A 23,723-nucleotide genomic window follows, 5' to 3' on the forward strand; every position below is an offset into this window, starting at 1 on the left:
ACTGGAGCACTGGGACCAGGACTCAGACCCAGTAACAGACTGGGAGCGCTGGGACCAGGACTCAGACCCAGTAACAGACTGGAGCGCTGGGACCAGGACTCCAGACCCAGTGACTCAGACTGGAGCGCTGGGACCAGGACTCAGACCCAGTAACAGACTGGAGCGCTGGGACCAGGACTCAGACCCAGTAACAGACTGGAGCACTGGGACCAGGACTCAGACCCAGTAACAGACTGGAGCACTGGGACCAGGACTCAGACCCAGTAACAGACTGGAGCGCTGGGACCAGGACTCAGACCCAGTAATAGACTGGAGCGCTGGGACCAGGACTCAGACCCAGTAACAGACTGGAGGGCTGGGACCAGGACTCAGACCCAGTAACAGACTGGAGCGCTGGGACCAGGACTCAGACCCGGTGACTCAGACTGGAGCGCTGGGACCAGGACTCAGACCCAGTAACAGACTGGAGCGCTGGGACCAGGACTCAGACCCAGTAACAGACTGGAGCACTGGGACCAGGACTCAGACCCAGTAACAGACTGGAGCACTGGGACCAGGACTCAGACCCAGTAACAGACTGGAGCGCTGGGACCAGGACTCAGACCCAGTAACAGACTGGAGCACTGGGACCAGGACTCAGACCCAGTAACAGACTGGAGCACTGGGACCAGGACTCAGACCCGGTGACTCAGACTGGAGCGCTGGGACCAGGACTCAGACCCAGTAACAGACTGGAGCGCTGGGACCAGGACTCAGACCCGGTGACTCAGACTGGAGCGCTGGGACCAGGACTCAGACCCAGTAACAGACTGGAGCGCTGGGACCAGGACTCAGACCCAGTAACAGACTGGAGCGCTGGGACCAGGACTCAGACCCAGTAACAGACTGGAGCGCTGGGACCAGGACTCAGACCCAGTAACAGACTGGAGCGCTGGGACCAGGACTCAGACCCGGTAACAGACTGGAGCGCTGGGACCAGGACTCAGACCCAGTAACAGACTGGAGCGCTGGGACCAGGACTCAGACCCGGTAACAGACTGGAGCGCTGGGACCAGGACTCAGACCCAGTAACAGACTGGAGCGCTGGGACCAGGACTCAGACCCAGTAACAGACTGGAGCGCTGGGACCAGGACTCAGACCCAGTAACAGACTGGAGCGCTGGGACCAGGACTCAGACCCAGTGACTCAGACTGGAGCGCTGGGACCAGGACTCAGACCCAGTAACAGACTGGAGCACTGGGACCAGGACTCAGACCCGGTGACTCAGACTGGAGCGCTGGGACCAGGACTCAGACCCAGTGACTCAGACTGGAGCGTTGGGACCAGGACTCAGACCCAGTGACAGACTGGAGCGCTGGGACCAGGACTCAGACCCAGTGACTCAGACTGGAGCGCTGGGACCAGGACTTCAGCTATAGGGACTCTTGACTCTTGACCATTGGTGACTCGGACTCAAGGTTTAGTGACTCGACTACAACACTGGTAAACCGTCATGTTATATTGCTCTTATAACTTTGTAACGATGTAATTACTACAGTAACAATGCTGTGTTAACACCTACTAAATAATGTAACGTGCTAATACAATGTTGTTAGTAGTGTAGTTTACAGGATACAGATCATTATTGGATAAAGTAGACAGGATAAGTAGACTCAAGGAATGTTTGTAGTTTTTAACTGTGACGTACCTTGTGTATATAACTGTGTGTATGTCTATATCTGTAGCAGATAGATAGTGTAGTTGGGGCGTTAACTGTGTGTATGTCTATATCTGTAGCAGATAGATAGTGTAGTTGGGGCGTTAACTGTGTCTATGTCTATATCTGTAGCAGATAGATAGTGTAGTTGGGGCGTTAACTGTGTGTATGTCTATATCTGTAGCAGATAGATAGTGTAGTTGGGGCGTTAACTGTGTGTATGTCTATATCTGTAGCAGATAGATAGTGTAGTTGGGGCGTTAACTGTGTCTATGTCTATATCTGTAGTTCCTACCCAAGCATCAGCACCTGCTGTGCGTTGACATGCCCGGACACGAGGGCACCAGCCGCACCGATGCCAGAGACTATTCCATAGAGGGACAAGTCAAGAGGATACGACAGGTACTGATTTTATTGATTGGTTGATTTGAGTGAGTGATTACATTTTAAATGTTTTTCTTCTGTAAGGTCTCCGTGACGCTACACCACTGTAAACACTGTATACTGTTACTGTACCAAGATCACATTTAGTGGAAACTCCTATCCAGAGCGATTTACAGTTAGTGCATTCATCTTCAGAAAAACATTATATTTTATGGTTTGTTTTACCCCATATGTAACTCTGTGTTGTTGTTGTTGTTTTTTTATCGCACTGCTTTGCTTTATCTTGGCCAGGTCGCAAATAAAAGTGAAATAAATAAATAAATAAATAGCTAGGTGGGACAACCACAAAACTCAGTCAAAGTAAGGACATTTGTCCTCAATAAAGTAGCTACCAGCAGTCAGAGCTAGTGGGGTGGGGAGTCAAGTGCTAGTGTCCAGACCTCACTAGTCGCAGGATTTTATCTGAAGAGAGAGGGGAGAATGAGGTCAAGGCGTAGGGTAGTTTATCTGGAGAGAGAGGGGAGAATGAGGTCAAGGCGTAGGGTAGTTTATCTGGAGAGAGAGGGGAGAATGAGGTTAAGGCGTAGGGTAGTTTATCTGGAGAGAGAGGGGAGAATGAGGTTAAGGCGTAGGGTAGTTCTGTGTGAGTGAGACCAGTGGACTCAATAGGCTGAGTGAATGAGTAGAGCATGTCGTCAACCTTCTTTTCGAAGTGGTTGACAAAGGCATCTGCGGAGAGGTGGAGGGGTGGGGAGGGGTGGAGGGAGGGAGAGGGAGGAGTGGTGGAGGGAGGAGGGGTGGGGTGGAGCATTCAAGCGAGAGGAGAAAGGTGGAAAAGAGGTTGGAAGCAGAAGCTTGACATTTAGAGTGATAGAAAGTGGCTTTAGCAGCGGATACAGAGGAAGAGAAAGTAGAGAGGAGGGATTGGAAGAATGATAGGTCCTCCGGAAGTTTAGTTTTCCTCCATTTCTCAAATCAAATCAAATGTTATTTGCCACATGCGCCGAATACAACAGGTGTAGACATTACAGTGAAATGCTTACTTACAAGCCCTTAACCAACAATGCAGTTTTTAAGAACATAAAATGTGTTAAGTAAAAAATTGATAAGTAAAAAAAATTAAAATATATTAAACAGCAGCAGTAAAATAGAATAACAGTAGGGAGGCTATATACAGGGGGGTACCGGTACCGAGTCAATGTGCGGGGGCACCGGTTAGTCGAGGTAATTGAGGTAATATGTACATGTGGGTAGTGTTTAAGTGACTGCTCAGCTGCCCACAGCCCTGTTCTGCAAGCTTGCAATGAGTCACTCCGCCACGGAGCAGGAGGGGCGGGGCGGGCCGAGCCGGCCGGGAGGAAAGGGGACAGTGCGAGTCATAGGATGCGGAAAGGGAGGAGAGTAGGGTCGAAGAGGCAGAATCAGGAGACAGGAGGGGAGAAGGATTTAGTAGACGGGAGAGATGATAGGATAGAAGAGGAGAGAGCAGTGGGAGACAGAGAGAGAAGATTGCAATGCTGCATGACCATCTGGGTAGGGGCTGAGTGGCTGCGTTTTAGCTTCAGTTTTACAGACGGTTGGCAGAATTCATGGTTCCTTCTATTAAGGCAAGTCGTCCAGGTCCTGAGGCAGCAAAGCATCCCCAAACCATAACACTACCACCACCATACCGTTGGTATGAGATTCTTACTGTGGAATGCAGTGTTTGGTTTTCGCCAGGCATAATGGGACCCATGTCATCCAAAAGGTTGACTCAAGTTAGCCAAAAAGCACCTGGAAGCACCTGGAAGCACCTGGAAGCACCTGGAAGCACCTGGAAGCACCTGGAAGCACCTGGAAGCACCTGTACGATCATGAAGCCTCTTGGAACAATGCTCCTTGGACGACATGGGTCCCATTTATGCCTGTCGAAAACCAAATGATGAGAAATGCACCATTTTGAGAGTGGGTTCCCTAAGACAGTCCGACTATCTTTTGCCCTGCACCGGTTAAGGGGAGTAATGACCCAGTGGACGTGATTGGCATCTGCAGTGCATTCGGAAAGTATTCAGACCCCTTAACTTTTTCCACATTTTGTTAGGTTACAGCCTTATTCTAAAATGGATTAAATTATTTTTTTCCCATCAATCTACACACAATACCCCACAATGACAAATCAAAAACAGGTCTTTAGATATTTCAGCAAATTAAAAATACCTTATTTACATAAGTATTAACACCCTTTGCTATGAGACTCGAAATTGAGCTCAGGTGCATCCTGTTTCCATTGATCATCCTTGAGATGTTTCTACAACTTGATTGGAGTCCACCTGTGGTAAATTCAATTGATTGGACATGATTTGGAAAGGCACACACCTGTCTATATAAGGTCCCACAGTTGACAGTGCATGTCAGAGCAAAAACCAAGCCATGAGGTCAAAGGAATTGTCCGTAGAGCTCCGAGACGGGATTGTGTCGAGGCACAGATCTGGGGAAGGGTACCAAAAAATTTCTGCAGCATTGAAGGTCCCCAAGAACACTGTGGCCTCCATCATTCTTAAATGGAAGAAGTTTGGAACCACCAAGACTCTTCCTAGAGCTGGTCGCCCGGCCAAACTGAGCAATCGGGGGAGAAGGGCCTTGGTCAGGGAGGTGACCAAGAACCCGATGGTCACTCTGACAGAGCTCCAGAGTTCCTCTGTGGAGATGGGAGAGCCTTCCAGAAGGACAACCATCTCTGCAGCACTCCACCAATCAGGCCTTTATGGTAGAGTGGCCAGACGGAAGCCACTCCTCAGTAAAAGGCACATGACAGCCCGCTTGGAGTTTGCCAAAAGGCACCTAAAGGACTCTCAGCCCATGAGAAACAAGATTCTCTGGTCTGATGAAAACAAGATTGAACTCTTTAGCCTGAATGCCAAGCGTCACGTCTGGAGGAAACCTGGCACCATCCCTACGGTGAACCAATGGTGGTTGAAGCATCATGCTATGGGGATGTTTTTCAGCGGCAGGGACTGGGAGACTAGTCAGGATCGAGGGAAAGATGAATGGAGCAAAGTACAGAGAGATCCTTGATGAAAACCTGCTCCAGAGTGCTCAGGACCTCAGACTGGGGCGAAGGTTCACCTTCCAACAGGACAACAACCCTAAGCACACAGCCAAGACAACGCAGGAGTGGCTTCGGGACAAGTCTCTGAATGTCCTTGAGTGGCCCAGCAAGAGCCCGGACTTGAACCTGATCGAACATCTCTGGAGAGACCTGAAAATAGCTGTGCAGCAACGCTCCCCATCCAACCTGACAGAGCTTGAGAGGATCTGCAGAGAAGAATGGGAGAAACTCCCCAAATACAGGTGTGCCAAGCTTGTAGCGACACCCAAGAAGACTTGAGGCTGTAATCGTTGCCAATGGTGCTTCAACAAAATACTGAGTAAAGGGTCTGAATACTTATACTTATGTAAATGTAATATTTCAGTTTTCTATACATTTGCAAAAATTTCTAGAAAACTGTTTTTGCTTTTTCATTGTGGGGTATTGTGTGTAGATAGATGAGGTGGAAAAACGATTTATCCATTTTAGAATAAGGCTGTAACGTAACAAAATGTGGAAAAAGTCAAGGGGTCTGACAATTTATGGCTGAACTTAAAGAACATTGAAGCCTTGAATCAATTGCTGAAAGCCTCATGGATTCAAACTATAAGTAAATACGAGTTGGATCTCATGTAAAATCTTAGAAAAGACAAACCCATTTTTATTTTTCTAAATATTTACTTTTATACAAATGAAGTCTGTCACTTTACTTCGTTCCTGCGGATCCCCATTCTTCAAAGAATCAATATAAGCTTGGTTGCATTTTCAATATTATCCCCCGGAAAAAATTACAGAAATTCAGAGCCAAATCATTGAATTCAAATATACCGATAAATAAAAGAAAGATTAAAAAATGTTTTTAAATGATATCATTGACAGGAATTGTAATTGAAACACTGTGTACAATGTATGGGAACATTAAACTATATATATACAAAAGTATTTCAAATTAGTGGATTCAGCTAGTTCAGCCACACCCGTTGCTGACAGGTGTATAAAATCGAGCACACAGCCATGCAATCTCCATAGAGAGATGGAATGAGAGATGCAATCTCCATGAAGAGCTCAGTGACTTTCAACATGGCACCGTCATAGGATGCCACCTTTCCAACAAGTCAGTTCGTCAAATTTCTGCCCTTCTAGAGCTGCCCCGGTCAACTGTAAATGCTGTTATTGTGAAGCGGAAACTTCTAGGAGCAACAACGGCTCAGCTGCAAATTGGTAGGCCACACAAGCTCACAGAATGGGACCGCCGAGTGCTGAAGCGCGTAGCGCGTAAAAATCGACTATTCTTGGTTGCAACACTCACTACCGAATTCCAAACGGCCTCTGGAAGCAACGTCAGCACAATAACTGTTTGTCGGGAGCTTCATGAAATGGGTTTCCATGGCCGAGCAGCCAATCACAAGCCTAAGATCATCTTTACATGCCAAGCGTCGGCTGGAGTGGTATAAAGCTCGCCGCCATTGGACTCTGGACCAGTGGAAATGCATTCTCTGGAGTGATTAATCACGCTTCACCATCTGGGTTTGGCGGATGTCAGGAGAATGCTACCTGCCCCAATGCATAGTGCCAACTGTAAAGTTAGGTGGAGGAGGAATAATGGTCTGGGGCTGTGAAGGGAAATCTTAACGCTATAGCATACAATGACATTCTAGATGATTCTGTGCTTCCAACTTTGTGGCAACAGTTTGGGGAAGGCCCTTTCCTGTTTCAGCATGACAATGCCCCGTGCACAAAGTGAGGTCCATGCAGAAATTGTTTGTCAAGATCGGTGTGGAAGAACTTGACTGCCCTGCACAGAGCCCTGACCACAACTCCATCGAACACCTTTTGGATGAATTGGAACGCCGACTGCGAGCCTGGCCTAATCGCCAAACATCAGTGCCCGATCTCACTAATGCTCTTGTGGCTGAATGGAAGCAAGTCCCCGCAGCAATGTTCCAACATCTAGTGGAATTCCTTCCCAGAAGGGGGAGGCTGTTATAGCAGCAAAGGGGGGGACCAACTCCATATTAATGCCCATGATTTTGGAATGAGATTGTTTGATCTTTTGGTGAACGAGGGTGGGGTGTTCTGGTGGAGGTGAGGTGGGGCTGGGTTGTGGGGTGTTCTGGGTGAGGTGGGGCTGGGTTGTGGGGTGTTCTCGGGGAGGTGGGGCTGGGTTGTGGGGTGTTCTGGGGGAGGTGGGGCTGGGTAGTGGGGTGTTCTGGGGGAGGTGGGGCTGGGTTGTGGGTGTTCTGGGGGAGGTGGGGCTGGGTTGTGGGGGCCATGAGCCTTCCCTGTTGTGGTTTAATCATGTGATCAAAATAATAATAAATCATTTTTAAAAGACATAGTAAACAAAGACAAAAGCTCCAAAAAAATGAAACAAAATATATGTTTTATAATAAAACAGTTTATTCACTGAAACATAAAAAAAAATAAAAAAAATATGATAACTGTATGTGTGTGTGTGTGTGTGTGTGTGTGTATGTATGTGTATATATATATATATATATATATATATATATATACACACAGTGGTGTGAAAGTGTTTGCCCCCCCGTTATAACAGAACTCGACTGTGGTTTATCACACCTGAGTTCAATTCCTCTAGCCACACCCAGGCCTGATTACTGCCACACCTGTTCTCAATCAAGGAATCACTTAAATAGGACCTGCCTGACAAAGTGAAGTAGACCAAAAGATCCTAACAAGCTAGACATCATGCCGAGATCCAAAGAAATTCAGGAACAAATGAGAAAGAAAGTAATTGAGATCCATCAGTCTGGAAAAGGTTATAAAGCCATTTCTAAAGCTTTGGGACTCCAGCGAACCACAGTGAGAGCCATTATCCACAAATGGCGAAAACATGGAACAGTGGTGAACCTTCCCAGGAGTGGCCGGCCGACCAAAATTACCCCAAGAGCGCAGCGACGACTCATCCAAGATGTCACAAAAGACCCCACAACAACATCCAAAGAGCTGCAGGCCTCAGTTAAGGTCAGTGTTCATGACTCCACCATAAGAAAGAGACTGGGCAAAAATGGCCTGCATGGCAGAGTTCCAAGACGAAAACCACTGCTGAGCAAAAAGAACATTAAAGCTTGTCTCATTTTTGCCAGAAAACATCTTGATGATCCCCAAGACCTTTGAGAAAATACTCTGTGGACTGACGAGACAAAAGTTGAACTTTTTGGAAGGTGTGTGTCCCATTACATCTGGCGTAAAAGTAACACCGCATTTCAGAAAAAGAACATCATACCAACAGTAAAATATGGTGGTGGTAGTGTGGTGGTCTGGGCCTGTTTTGCTGCTTCAGGACCTGGAAGACTTCCTGTGATAAATGGAACCATGAATTCTGCTGTCTACCAAAAAATCCTGAAGGAGAATATCCGGCCATCAGTTCGTGACCTCAAGCTGAAGCGAACTTGGGTTCTGCAGTAGGACAATGATCCAAAACACACCAGCAAGCACCTCTGAATGGCTGAAGAAAAACAAAATGAAGACTTTGGAGTGGCCTAGTCAAAGTCCTGACCTGAATCCTATTGAGATGCTGTGGCATGACCTTAAGAAGGACAATTCATGCTCGAAAACCCTCCAATGTGGCTGAATTACAACAATTCTGCTAAGATGAGTGGGCCAAAATTCCTCCACAGCGCTGTAAAATACTCATTGCAAGTTATCGCAAACGCTTGATTGCAGTTGTTGCTGTTAAGGGTGGCCCAACCAGTTATTAGGTTGTAGGGGGCAAACCCCTTTTCACACCACTGTGTATACAATGGGGGAAAAAAGTATTTAGTCAGCCACCAATTGTGCAAGTTCTCCCACTTTAAAAAGATGAGAGAGGCCTGTAATTTTCATCATAGGTACACATCAACTATGACAGACAGATTGAGGGGAAAAAATCCAGAAAATCACATTGTAGAATTTTTAATGAATTTATTAGCATATTATGGTGGAAAATAAGTATTTGGTCACCTACAAACAAGCAAGATTTCTGGCTCTCACAGACCTGTAACTTCTTCTTTAAGAGGCTCCTCTGTCCTCCACTCGTTACATGTATTAATGGCACCTGCTTTAACTTGTTATCAGTATAAAAGACACCTGTCCACAACCTCAAACAGTCACACTCCAAACTCCACTATGGCCAAGACCAAAGAGCTGTCAAAGGACACCAGAAACAAAATTGTAGACCTGCACCAGGCTGGGAAGACTGAATCTGCAATAGGTAAGCAGCTTGGTTTGAAGAAATCAACTGTGGGAGCAATTATTAGGAAATGGAAGACATACAAGACCACTGATAATCTCCCTCGATCTGGGGCTCCACGCAAGATCTCACCCCGTGGGGTCAAAATGATCACAAGAACGGTGAGCAAAAATCCCAGAACCACACAGGGGGACCTAGTGAATGACCTGCAGAGAGCTGGGACCAAAGTAACAAAGCCTACCATCAGTAACACACTACACCGTCAGGGACTCAAATCCTGCAGTGCCAGACGTGTCCCCCTGCTTAAGCCAGTACATGTCCAGGCCAGTCTGAAATTTGCTAGAGTGCATTTGGATGATCCAGAAGAGGATTGGGAGAATGTCATATGGTCAGATGAAACCTGATCTGCATGGAGGAATGGGTCAAAATACCAGCAACAGTGTGTGAAAACCTTGTGAAGACTTACAGAAAACGTTTGACCTGTGTCATTGCCAACAAAGGGTATACAACAAAGTATTGAGAAACTTTTGTTATTGACCAAATACTTATTTTCCACCATCATTTGCAAATAAATTCATTAAAAATGTGATTTTCTGGATTTTTTTCCTCATTTTGTCTGTCATAGTTGACGTGTACCTATGATGAAAATTACAGGCCTCTCTCATCTTTTTAAGTGGGAGAACTTGCACAATTGGTGGCTGACTAAATACTTTTTTCTCCCACTGTATGTATGTATGTATGTGTGTGTGTGTGTGTGTGTGTGTGTATGTATGTATGTATGTATATATATATGTATAATATATATATATATATATATATATATATATATATATATATATATATATATATATATATATAGTATTTAATGAAATGGCATAGAGCTCTCAGATACAGACTGTTCTAATAATGAATTAAGAATTACAAAAGTATTATTAAAGTACTAAGACAATTATTTATTCATGAATGGCCGGATAACTACTGTGAACGGCTACTGCTATGTTTTTATGCCGGATTACAGTACGTGTACAACATCGAACACTACCGTCTCTGTGTCTCTTCTGTGTCTGTCCAGTTTGTGGAGAGTGTCCGTCTGACCAAGAGGCCCTTCCACCTAGTGGGTACATCCATGGGGGGCAACGTTGCCGGGGTGTACGCTGCCCGCTACCCCAAAGACCTTTGCAGTGTCACCCTCATCTGCCCGGCAGGTAAAAATGTTCAAAAGTCACTTTTCAAAATGGCTGTGCTGCAGCAAATGTACTTTATTAACGTGACATACTCTCTCGCAGGGTGACACCAACCGCCAAGTTTACAATCATATAACAACACATTTTTTAAAAATATGCTACCTGACAATATCCTTTTTCTATAATGAATTGTGTTTTCAAGTCTTTCTGACAAGTGTGCGTTTGTGGGGCTTGTAGAAATATTCCTAATGTTAATAATTAATAATAATATGTTAATTGTTGCACAAAATATGAATTCTAGAATTCCTTATCCCTATAGGCCTTCGGGATCATTTTCTTAGATGTTTATTTACACTGAACAAAAATATAAACCGCAACATGTTAACACTACCTTTTCACGTGAGGAGAATAACACTATTTCACCACCACATGTCAACTTTCAATTCCACATATGAATATTTATTATTATATGAATTATACTGAACAAAAATATAAACGCAACATGTAAAGTGTTGGTCCCATGTTTCATGAGCTGAAATAAATGATCCCAGAAATTTTCCAGACGCACAAAAAGCTTGTTTCTCAAAAATGTTGTGCACAAATTTTGTTTTCATCCCTGTTAGTGAGCATTTCTCCTTTGCCAAAATAATCCATCCACCTGACAGGTGTGGCATATCAAGAAGCTGATTAAACAGCATGATCATTACACAGGTGCACCTTGTGCTGGGGACAATAAAAGGCCACTCTAAAATGTGCAGTTTTGTCACACAACACAATGCTGCAGATGTCTCAAGTTTTGAGGGAGCGTGTAATTGGCATGCTGACTGCAGGAATGTCCACCAGAGCTGTTGCCAGAGAATGTAATGTTAATTTCTCTACCAGCGTTGTTTTAGAGAATTTGGCAGTACATCTAACCGGCCTCACAACCGCAGACCACGTGTAACCACACCAACCCAGGACCTCCACATCCGGCTTCTTCATCTGAGACCAGCCACCCGGACAGCTGATGAAACTGTGGGTTAGCACAACCAAATAATTTCTGCACAAACTGTCAGAAACCGTCTCAGGGAAGCTCATCTGCGTGCTCGTCGTCCTCACCAGGGTCTTGACCTGACTGCAGTATGGCGTCGTAACCAACTTCAGTGGGCAAATGCTCACCTTCGATGGCCACTGGCACCTTGGAGAAATGTGCTCTTCACGGATGAATCCTGGTTTCAACTGTACCGGGCAGATGGCGTCGTGTGGGCGAGTGGTTTGCTGATGTCAACGTTGTGAATAGAGTGCCCCATGGTGGCGGTGGGGTTATGGTATGGGCAGGCATAAGCTACGGACAACGAACACAAGTGCATTTTATCGATGGCAATTTGAATACACAGAGATACCATGACGAGATCCTGAGGCACATTGTCGTGCCATTCATCCACCGCCATCCCCTCATGTTTCAGCATGATAATGCACGGCCCCATGTTAATATAATATGCCATTTAGCAGACGCTTTTATCCAAAGCGAATTACAGTCATGCGTGCATACATTTTTTATTAATTTTTTGTGTATGGGTGGTCCCGGGGATCGAACCCACTACCTTGGCGTTACAAGCACCGTGCTCTACCAGCTGAGCTACAGAGGACCACCATGTTGCAAGGATCTGTACACAATTCCTGGAATCTGAAAATGTCCCAGTTCTCTTCTTCAGACCTTCATACTCACCAGACATGTCACCCATTTGAGCAAGTTTGGTATGCTCTGGATCGACGTGTTTGACAGCGTGTTCCAGTTTCTGCCAATATATAGCAACTCTACACAGCCATTGAAGAGGAGTGGGACAACATTCCACAGGCCACAATCAACAACCTGATCAACTCTATGTGAAGGAGATGTGTCGCGCCGCATGAGGCAAATAATGGTCACACCAGATACTGACTGGTTTTCTGATCCCCTACCTTCTTTTAAGGTACAGTGCCTTGCAAAGGTATTCATCCCCCTTGGCGTTTTTCCTATTTTGTTGCAGTACAACCTGTAATTTAAATGGATTTTTATTTGGATTTCATGTAATGGACATACACAAAATAGTCCAAATTGGTGAAGTGAAATGAAAAAAATAACTTGTTTCAAAATATTCTACAAAATAAATCACGGAAAAGTGGTGCGTGCATATGCATTCACCCCCTTTGCTACGAAGCCCCTAAATAAAGATCTGGTGCAACCAATTACCTTCAGAAGTCTTTGTTCAGTTTAGATCTTCCTTCCTGGTCTTTTTCAGGTCTTCCTAACGAGAGTCCGTTTGTGGAGCGTCTGAGGGAGATGGAAAAGGAGCAGGAGCAGAGTGGGAGCCTGGACCCCCAGAGGATCCCTCTGATCCCCTCTACCCCAGAGGAGATGGAGGACATGCTCAAACTCTGCTCTTTCGTACGCTTCAAGATCCCTCAACAGGTAGTCATTGATGCATTTCAGTCGCATTACTCAGGCCGGGATTCAATCTGATCGCATCTTGTCGGCTATGCACCTTTTCAAAGCAGTGTTTCCACGTTTGTGGAGACCACATTCATGGTAAACGCTGCATGTGTGTCGGCTCAATCGGAAATGACCTTTTTAAATGTCTTGCGCGCTATCACACGGATCTACTGCTGATCGGATTGAATCCAGGTCTTAGTTTTGTTGCTGTTGCTGGCTGGTCAACATCTTCAGGACTTAGTCAATAACAAAAAACCCGGACTACTACAAGAACTAGTCAAAATCTTCTCTTTACTTGACTTGTTGCCATTTTTTAAAACAAGAATCTACTGCATGGTTTCCCAATAATTTAACTTATGTAACCCATGGTTACAATAACATTTATTATTCTAACAATAATAGTTATTATTTTTGACAGATTCTTCAGGGATTGGTGGATGTTCGGGTTCCAAACAACGACTTCTACAGAGAGCGTGAGGGACTTGGTTGGAACGTCTGGATCAAAAACATTCATTGAATAATTGAATGATCTATCGGACTTGTTAAATCACACCTGGTGGAAAGTTTTGGTTCTGTATGTGAACAGGCATTTTCTATCTTTCCTCAGTGTTCATGGAGATCGTAGGAGAGAAGTCCAGACATTCCTTACATGAGAACATGCATCTGATCACAGCCCCGACACAGGTCATCTGGGGGAAGCATGACCAGGTAAGCGTTCGAAGACCGCTGGGTCGTAACATTGCACAATAAAACTGTGGGCGCAATCAACAGTGAATATCTTTCTTTTTATTACAAGTAATGCAAGTTGCAAGTAACTGGATGTGCATACACTACTTCTAAACTCTAGTACACTCTTAGAAAAAAGGGATTTTGTTTTGTATATAATGTATGTGACTATTTTTGTTTTGTTTTCTGTTTGTCTTTATAATTGTAATGAAAATAAATCATAAAAAAATCAGAAGAAATGGTTCCATCAGGGTTCTTCGGCTGTCCCCATAGGAGAACCCTTTTTGGTTCCACGTAGAACCCTTTTAAAGGTTCTACCTGGAACCAAAAAGGGTTCTTCAAAGGGTTATCCTATGGGGACAGCCAAAAAGAACCCTTTTAGGTTCTAGATAGACCCTTTATTTTTATTTTTTTCTAAGAGAGTACCTCTTAATTGTTCTCTCCTCTCCTCTCTTCCTCTCTCAGGTGGTGGATGTGTCGGGAGCGTCTATGCTGATGGAGGCAGTCTCTGGCTGCCAGGTGGACCTGCTGGATAACTGTGGCCACTCTGTGGTGATGGAGCGACCTCGCAAGACGGCTCAGCTCATCGTGGACTTTATCAATAACCAACACAACACTGGCTCTGGCTCTAACAACAGCAAGAAACTCTCCTGAGACTGACTACCTGGAGCTCAGACTTTATAGGACCAGTTTCCTGGACAAGGTTGAACATAGTCCTAGACAAAGAAGCACTTTCAATGGGGGTTTGATCTCCGTTGAACATGTGTTTCAGTCGGGGACTAGGTTTCAGTCGGGGACTAGGTTTCAGTCAGGGTTTCAGTCAGCAACTAGGTTTCAGTCAGGGTTTCAGGTTTCAGTCAGATTAGGTTTCAGTCAGGGTTTCAGGTTTCAGTCAGATTAGGTTTCAGTCAGGGTTTCAGTCAGATTAGGTTTCAGTCAGGGTTTCAGGTTTCAGTCAGGGACTAGGTTTCAGGTTTAATCTGTGTCAAGGAAACCAGCCCACAGTGATCGTTTATTGCATCTGTAAATAATCGAATAATCTGTAAATAATCAAATAATCTTGAGTGATATTTTTCTAATCTAGTCCTCAGGGAATGAGGGCCTTCACCCAGCTGGCAACTGTTTCATGCTTGAATTTGATTATAAGGCGAAGGAAGACTGTGTAAAATACTGGGATACAATATTGTGGTATTGCATTTATTTGGTGATTTAAGGACCTTAATTTCAAATGTTATATTCTTTGTTTAATTGCCAATGTGTTACTAACTAACTTAGATGATTTTGCCAAACCATGGTCAGCTGGAGGACTGTGGTTGGTCGGGTCTGAGACTGTTCCCGCCAGAAAACCCAAGAAGTAAAGGAAGATGTTGTTAGTTTGATTTGTCTTGTTGAAGGTTGGTACTTGGTCTTATTATTAACCACAGACCAACATACATATTACACCTTGTACATTAGGAACATATTGAAGGAACATTTATCATTGTGTTTTAAGAGAAAATAATATGAATTTGAACAAAAACAATGGAGCTATAATGACGTAAGCTTTGTATTATTATTATTATTATTAACCCAAAGTACTTTTTCTTCAAGCACTGCTATATACTGTTATGTGAAATAACCTGATAGTATCGATGCATGAGACGCAGCAACCAATGCACAGCAATGTCTGCATATTTTCAAGTTTGCTTTGTTTAGTTTAAGCTGATGCCATGTCAATAAGTTACACTGAGACAGAAATAGATTTGTGACACTTTTGTTATCCTTGTACGTGTTAATGCATTGTCCATCTACACATTGTTTTGCTTATTCTTGTAAAGTACAAAATAAAACACTTTTCTCATGCTGACATGAAATTCATGGACCGCTCACATTGGACAGTACTGTTTTGGGGCTGGGCCTTGATATGGGGTGGAGCTACAGCTGTTTTGGGGCTGGGCCTTGATATGGGGTGGAGCTACAGCTGTTTTGGGGCTGGGCCTTGATATGGGGTGGAGCTACAGCTGTTTTGGGGATGGGCCTTGATATGGGGTGGAGCTACAGCTGTTTTGGGGCTGGGCCTTGACATGGGGTGAGAAAAGCTTGGTGATATTGATTCAACGGTTGGGGGAAAAGCTTTGAGGAAAGGTTTGGGGGTTTGTTTCAGGTTTCAAGCAACAGTTTTATGAAGGCCAGGGTTTGGATGAGATTGAATGAGCTCAATCCTTTTCATATGATCACACTGTCATCGTGAAGTGCTTTGGGAGTCACCTTACCTGACACCCTAGACCCCACTACAATTTGCATACCGCCCCAACAGATCCATGAACGACGCAATCGCCATTACGCTGAATAAATTCAGATTGAAAACGTGAAAAACGTTCTCGTGAAAATCTCACTTTCACATGTGTAATTGCAAGTTCCCATGTGAAAAACAATCACGTGTCAAAATCTATACTGAACAAAATATAAACGCACCATGCTGAGTGACAGTTCATATAAGGAAATCAGTCAATTGAAATAAATTAATTGGGCCCCTAATCTATGGATTCCGCATGACTGGGAATATAGATATGCAATTGTTCGTCACAGATACCTTTTTTTAAAAGTAGGGGCGTGGATCAGAAAACCCGTCATTATCTGGTGTGATCACCATTTGCCTCATGCAGCGCAACACATCTCCTTCACATAGAGTTGATCAGGCTGTTGATTTTGGCCTGTGGAATGTTGTCCCACTCCTCTTCAATGGCTGTGTAGAGTTGCTATATATTGGCAGAAACTGGAACACACTGTCGTACACATTGATCCAGAGCATCCCAAACATGCTCAATGGGTGACATGTCTGGTGAGTATGTAGGTCATGGAAGAACTGGAACATTTTCAACTTCCTGGAATTGTGTACAGATCCTTGCAACATGGGGCCATGCATTATCATGCTGAAACATGATGTGATGGCCGCGGATGAATGGTACGACAATGGGCCTCAGGATCTCGTCACGGTATCTCTGCGCATTCAAATTGTCGTCGATAAAATGTAATTGTGTTCGTTGCCCGTAGCTTATGCCTGCCCATACCATAACCCCACCGCCACCATGGGGCACTCTGTTCACAACGTTGACATCAGCAAACTGCTCACCCACACAACGCCATACACGTGGTCTGCGGTTGTGAGGTCAGTTGGACGTACGGCCAAAATTCTCTAAAACGACGTTGGAGGCGGCTAATGGTAGAGAAATGAACATTAAATTCTCTGGCAAAAGCTCTGATGGACATTCCTGCAGTCAGCATGCCAATTGTACGCTCCCTCAACACTTGAGACATCTGTGGCATTCTGTTATGTGACCAAATTGTACATTCTAGAGTGGCCTTTTATTATCCCCAGCACAAGCTGCACCTGTGTAATGATCATGCTGTTTACTCAGCTTCTTAATATGCCACACCTGTCAGGTGGATGGATTATTTTTGGCAAAGGAGAAATGCTCACTAACAGGGATGTAAAGAAATTTGTGCACAACATTTGAGAGAAATACGTTTTTAGTGCGTATGGATCGTTTCTGGGATCTTTTATTTTCAGCTCATGAAACATGGGACCAACACTTTACATTTTTGTTCAGTATAATTCACATAATAATAAACATTCACATGTGAAAATCTAACTTTCACACGTGGAATTGGAAGTTCACATGTGGTGGTGAAATAGTGTTATTCTGTTAACATGTTGCAGTAGCAATGTTTCCACGTATGGAATTGCAAATTCTGTAAAAAGGTAACTTTAACCTACCTGAGCATAATAATTCAAGTGTGTTAAAAATGATTATTTCTTATTTCTGAGTTGCTGCAGACGCACACCTCCATACGACTGTTGGAAGAAGCCCACTGAAAGAACAGAGAAGCATAACGTAAAAATTAGCGCTGTCAGAGTTCATCAGTTAACTTTTTGTAATTTTAGTGGACAATTCATACGTTTGATGGGTCATAACCAACTGTGCTATTTTGTTAGTTTTTTCGCATTGTTTGTAACTTATTTTGTACATAATGTTGCTGCTACCGTCTCTGATGAACGAAAAGAGCTTCTGGACATCAGAACAGCGATTACTCACCTTGAACTTGGACAAATATTTTTTCTTTTAATGAGTCCGACGTGAAGGATATACTGCTTCCCTGAGACCAGTCCCAAATCCCCGTCATTCGCTTGAAGAAAAGACGGAAATACAGGGGTGCCTTGTGAGAATTCGTCAGCGAGTGGGTAAACCGCCTCTACCATCCGTTCTATTGGCCAACGTGCAATCACTGGAAAATAAACAGGATGATCTACGATCCAGAATATCCTACCAACGGGACATTAAAAACCTGTAACAACTTATGTTTCACCGAGTCGTGGCTGAACGACGACACGGATAATATAGAGCTGGCTGGGTTTTCTGTGCATCGGCAGGACAGAGCAGCTACGTCTGGGGGTGTGTGTCTATTTGTCAATAGCTGCTGGTGCCCGATGTCTAATATTAAAGAAGTCTCGAGGTATTGCTCGCCTGAGGTAGAGTACCTCATGATAAACTGTAGACCCACTATCTACCAATAGAGTTCTCATCTATATTATTCCTAGCTGTCTATTTACCACCACAAACCGATGCTGGCACTAAGACCACACTCAACGAGCTGTATAAGGCCATAAGCAAACAAGAAAACGCTCATCCAGATGCAGCGCTCCTAGTGGCCGGGACTTTAATGCAGGCAAACTTAAATCCGTTCTACCTCATTTCTACCAGCATGTCACATGTGCAACCAGAGGCGGAAAAAAACTCTAGACCACCGTTACTCCACACAGAGACATGCATACAAATCTCGCCCTCCATTTGGCAAATCTGACCATAATTCTATCCTCCTGATTCCTGCTTACAAGCAAAAACGAAAGCAGGAAGTACCAGTGACTCGCTCAATACGGAAGTGGTCAGATGACGTGGGTGCTACGCTACAGGACTGTTTTGCTAGCACAGACTGGAATATGTTCTGGGATTCATCCAATGGCATTGAGGAGTTATACCACCTCAGTCACCGGCTTCATCAATAAATGCACTGACGACGTCGTCGTCCCCACAGTGACCGTACGTACATATCCCAACCAGAAGCCATGGATTACAGGCAACATCCACACCGAGCTAAGGAGCGGGACACTAATCCGGACCCTTATAAGAAATCCTGCTATGCCCTCAGACGAACCATCAAACAGGCAAAGCGTCAATACAGGACTAAGATTGAATCCTACTACACCGGCTCTGACGTTCGTCGGATGTGGCAGGGCTTGCAAACTATTACGGACTACAAAGGGAAACCCAGCCGCAAGCTGCCCAGTGACGCGAGCCTACCAGATGAGCTAAATGCCTTTTATGCTGGCTTCGAGGTATTGTTTGTTTTGACTCTACTAAGCCTTTTCCAAGCTCGTTTGTGAGAACCAGTTATAGCCTTCAGTCCTAGTTTTGATTCACCTGATATCTGCCTGTTTGCCTACTTGTGTATGACCTTTGACCTTCTGCGAAGGCGGAACATCCGTTCATTGTGTGGACAGACCACAAGAACTTGGAATATCTCCGCACCGCCAAAGTGTCTCAATTCCGGCCTCCTGAGTGGCGCAGTGGTCTAAGGCAGGAATCAGGAGGATAGAGTTATGGTCAGATTTACCAAATGGAGGGCGAGGCAGAGCTTTGTACGCGTCTCTGTGTGTGGAGTAAAGGTGGTCTAGAGTTTTTTTTCCTCTGGTTGCACATTTAACATGCCGGTAGAAATTAGGTAGAACGGATTTAAGTTTCCCTGCATTAAAGTCCCCGGCCACTAGGAGCGCTGCCTCTGGATGAGCGTTTCCTGTTTACTTATGGCCTTATACAGCTCATTGAGTGCAATCTTAGTGCCAGCATTGGTTTGTGGTGGTATATAGACAGCTATGAAAAATATAGATAAACTCTCTTGGTAAATAGTGGGTCTACAGCTTATCATGAGATACTCTACCTCAGGCGAGCAAAACCTCGAGACTTCCTTAGTATTAGATTTTATGCACCAGCTGTTATTGACAAATATACACAGACCGCCACCCTTTGTCTTACCGGAGTCAGCTGTTCTATCCTGCCGATGTAGCGTATAGCCCGCCAGCTGTATGTTATCCATGTTGTCGTTCAGCCACGACTCTGTGAAACATAAGATATTACAGTTTTTAATGTCCCATTGGTAGGATAACCGTAATCTTAGGTCATCCAATTTATTCTCAAATGATTGAAGATTGGCTAATAGGATTGACGGAAGAGGCAGTTTACTCGCCGGAACCCATGTATGTGACCTCTGCCCATTTTGAATGTAGGTCAAAACCAGGAAGCGTTGGTGACGAGGCACATTGTAGAGTTCACCGCAGATGTCCAGTTGGACCATGTTCCCATGGACGGGAGGGCCAGGCCAGTGGCTGCAGTGGTGGTGTGCGGAGGTGGGCCTGTCCTTCCACTGACAAGGTCACGTACTAGCCATTCGATATCATGATCGATGCCAGGTCACCACACCAGTTCCCTGCAGCGCTGCTTCGGCTTCACAATGCCAAAGGTGGCCCTCATGAGCCATGGCCAACATTCGTCCTCTGAGGCTGCTCGGTATGACGGTGCAGTTTCTGCGAGCCAGACGTGTCATTCCAGCATGACAGCTCATGTTCGAACCTGGTATATGGTTGGAGTTCTGACCTGGTCTACGTATTCCCGCAAAGGTCGTGAAGATGATGGTTGTTGGCTGATTCTTGGGTCAGCTCCTTGAGCGACACTGTGTCTTGGAGAGGTGAGTGTAGGAGGTGGATGAGGTCCTCCTCGGAGTCAACCTAGGCATAAGTCTGGGAGAACTGAGCTCGAAAGTAGGTTGGCCACCACATTGTCCCTGCCCGGCGTAAACCGCAGCTTAAAGTTATACTGCTGGAGGCGGTGTACCAGCGGTACATGCGGAGGGGCTTGTGACCCGACCCGGAGGTAGACATGTGAGGTAGGCTGTGAGGGCCTGGTGGTCGGTGCGCAGGGTGAAAGAACGTCCGTAGAGGTAAATGTGCCACCGCTCGCAGGCCCAGACACATGCTAGTGCCTCCCTCTCTCCAACGGAGTACTTTTGTTCGTTGGGGCTCAATGCGCGAGACGCGAAAGCCACCGGCTTCTCAACACCGTACTGAAGCTGAGAGAGGACCGCTCCCACTGCTGTGGCTGACACGTCACAGGTGACCAGAGTTGGGCTGGTGAGGTTAAAGTGGGCCAGGACAGGTGAAGTGGTCAGCAGTTCTTTGAGAGAGGATGGCTTCCATGTTTGACTGCAGCGGCGCCAGACCTCGGGCTGATACGCGGAACCCGACAAATTGATATCGACAATTTGTCGGCAGTACCCAAATGAGGACCTTCTATTCTTACTGATGGTGTCCTGCTATAGTTAGTAGTGTAGATGGACTCCATCCCTGCAGACTTCTGGGGGTCTACGTCTCACTCCTTCTCTTCAATCAAAACGGACACATTCCTCTCTGTGAGACACCACCTTAACAACCATCGCCTTATTATCAACACCCCCAATAACGGAGAACATGTTATAGAATAAAGACTTTATCCTATGAAACATTTTCAGTTGCTGCCCTCTTAAACCTGATAGATCTTTTGAAGCGATGCTCTAATGCTATACATGGTGTACAGTCGTGGTCAAAAGTTTTGAGAATGACACAAATACTAATTTTCACAAAGTCTGGGGCCTCAGTTTTGATGATGGCAAATTGCATATACTCCAGAATGTCATGAAGAGTGATCAGATTAATTGCAATTAATTGCAAAGTCCCTCTTTGCTTTGAAAATGAACTTAATCCCCCCAATTAGACATTAGTGAAGTCGGGCACTGACGTTGGGCGATTAGGCCTGGCTCGCAGTCGGCTTTCCAATTCATCCCAAAGGTGTTCGATGGGGTTGAGGTCAGGGCTCTGTGCAGGCCAGTCAAGTTATTCCACAACGATCTCGACAAGCCATTTCGGTATGGACCTCACTTTGTGCATGAAAATGAACTTAATCCCCAAAAAACATTTCCACTGCATTTCAGCCCTGCCACAAAAGGACCAGCTGCCATCATGTCAGTGATTCTCTCGTTAACACAGGTGAGAGTGTTGACGAGGACAAGGCTGGAGATCACTCTGTCATGCTGATTGAGTTAGAATAACAGACTGGAAGCTTTAAAAAGGAGGGTGGTGCTTGAAATCATTGTTCTTCCTCTGTTAACCATGGTTACCTGCAAAGGAAACACGTGCCGTCATCATTGCTTTGTAAAAAAAGGGCTTCACAGGCAAGGATATTGCTGCTAGTAAGATTGCACCTAAATCAACCATTTATCAGATCATCAAGAACTTCAAGGAGAGAGGTTCAATTGTTGTGAAGAAGGCATCAGGGCGCCCAAGAAAGTCCAGCAAGCGCCAGGACCGTCTCCTAAAGTTGATTCAGCTGCGGGATTGGGGCACCACCAGTGCAGAGCTTGCTCAGGAATGGCAGCAGGCAGGTGTGAGTGCATCTACACGCACAGTGAGGCGAAGACTTTTGGAGGATGGCCTGGTGTCAAGAAGGGCAGCAAAGAAGCCACTTCTCTCCAGGAAAAACATCAGGGACAGACTGATATTCTGCAAAAGGTACAGGGATTGGACTGCTGAGGACTGGGGTAAAGTCATTTTCTCTGATGAATCCCCTTTCCGATTGTTTGGGGCATCCGGAAAACACCTTGTCCGGAGAAGACAAGGTGAGCGCTACCATCAGTCCTGTGTCATGCCAACAGTAAAGCATCCTGATACCATTCATGTGTGGGGTTGCTTCTCAGCCAATGGAGTGGGCTCACTCACATTTTTGCCTAAGAACACAGCCATGAATAAAGAATGGTACCAACACATCCTCCGAGAGCAACTTCTCCCAACCATCCAAGAACAGTTTGGTGATGACCAATGCCTTTTCCAGTATGATGGAGCACCTTGCCATAAGGAAAAAGTGATAATTAAGTGGCTCGGGGAACAAAACATCGATATTTTGGGTCCATAGCCAGGAAACTCCCCAGAACTTAATCCCATTGAGAACTTGTGGTCGATCCTCAAGAGGCGGGTGGACAAACAAAAACCCACAAATTCTGACAAACTCCAAGCATTGATTATGCAAGAATGGGCTGCCATCAGTCAGGATGTGGCCCAGAAGTTAATTGACAGCATGTCAAGGCGGATTGCAGAGGTCTTGAAAAAGAAGGGTCAACACTGCAAATATTGACTCTTTGCATAAACTTAATGTAATTGTCAATAAAAGCTTTTGACACTTATGGAACGCTTGTAATTATACTTCAGTATTACCATAGTAACATCTGACAAAAATATCTCATAACACTGAAGCAGCGAACTTTGTGAAGACCAATACTTTTGACAATGACTGTGTTTCTGTTTTTGACCATGTTGCTGTTGAGGGGAATTCATGCTCAATGTGTTCTTTCAGGTTGTGATCAAATGCTCTACTTTCATGGTTTCTATATGTTATATATTTTTCACCATTATTCTTTAACGGGTGTTTAATAAATGTACAACCTTTTGAGTTATGTCTATTTTCTGAAGATGCATATACAGTTGAAGTCGGAAGTTTACATACACCTTAGCCAAATACATTTAAACTCAGTTTTTCACAATTCCTGACATTTAATCCTAGTAAAAATTCCCTGTCTTAGGTCAGTTAGGATCACCACTTTATTTTAAGAATGTGAAATGTCAGAATAATAGTAGAGAGAATGATTTCTTTCAGCTTTTATTTCTTTCATCACTTTCCCAGTGGGTCAGAAGTTTACATACACTAAATTAGTATTTGGTAGCATTGCCTTTAAATAGTTTAACTTGGGTCAAACGTTTCAGGTAGCCTTCCACAAGCTACCCACAATAAGTTGGGTGAATTTTGGCCCATTCCTCCTGACAGAGCTGGTGTAACTGAGTCAGGTTTGTAGGCCTCCTTGCTCGCACACGCTTTTTCAGTTCTGCCCACAAATTTTCTATAGG

At 44.9% G+C, this 23,723-nt stretch overlaps 1 protein-coding gene across 2 annotated transcripts in view; it reads left to right on the forward strand.

The window, feature by feature from the left end:
• Positions 1-15,559, forward strand: part of abhd6a (abhydrolase domain containing 6, acylglycerol lipase a) — a 48,600-nt gene extending 33,041 nt beyond the window's left edge. For both annotated transcript variants that reach the window (XM_041891808.2, XM_041891807.2), the window contains exons 4-9: positions 1,986-2,099; positions 10,413-10,545; positions 12,786-12,955; positions 13,395-13,449; positions 13,584-13,684; positions 14,168-15,559. In XM_041891808.2, coding sequence (XP_041747742.2) covers positions 1,986-2,099; positions 10,413-10,545; positions 12,786-12,955; positions 13,395-13,449; positions 13,584-13,684; positions 14,168-14,356 — 762 coding nt within the window. In that variant the 3' untranslated portion in view covers positions 14,357-15,559. The remainder of the gene's footprint in view (positions 1-1,985; positions 2,100-10,412; positions 10,546-12,785; positions 12,956-13,394; positions 13,450-13,583; positions 13,685-14,167) is intronic.
• Positions 15,560-23,723: the final 8,164 nt, after the last annotated feature.

The sequence above is a fragment of the Coregonus clupeaformis genome, chromosome 12, assembly GCF_020615455.1.
Source record: "Coregonus clupeaformis isolate EN_2021a chromosome 12, ASM2061545v1, whole genome shotgun sequence".
NCBI lineage: Eukaryota > Metazoa > Chordata > Actinopteri > Salmoniformes > Salmonidae > Coregonus > Coregonus clupeaformis.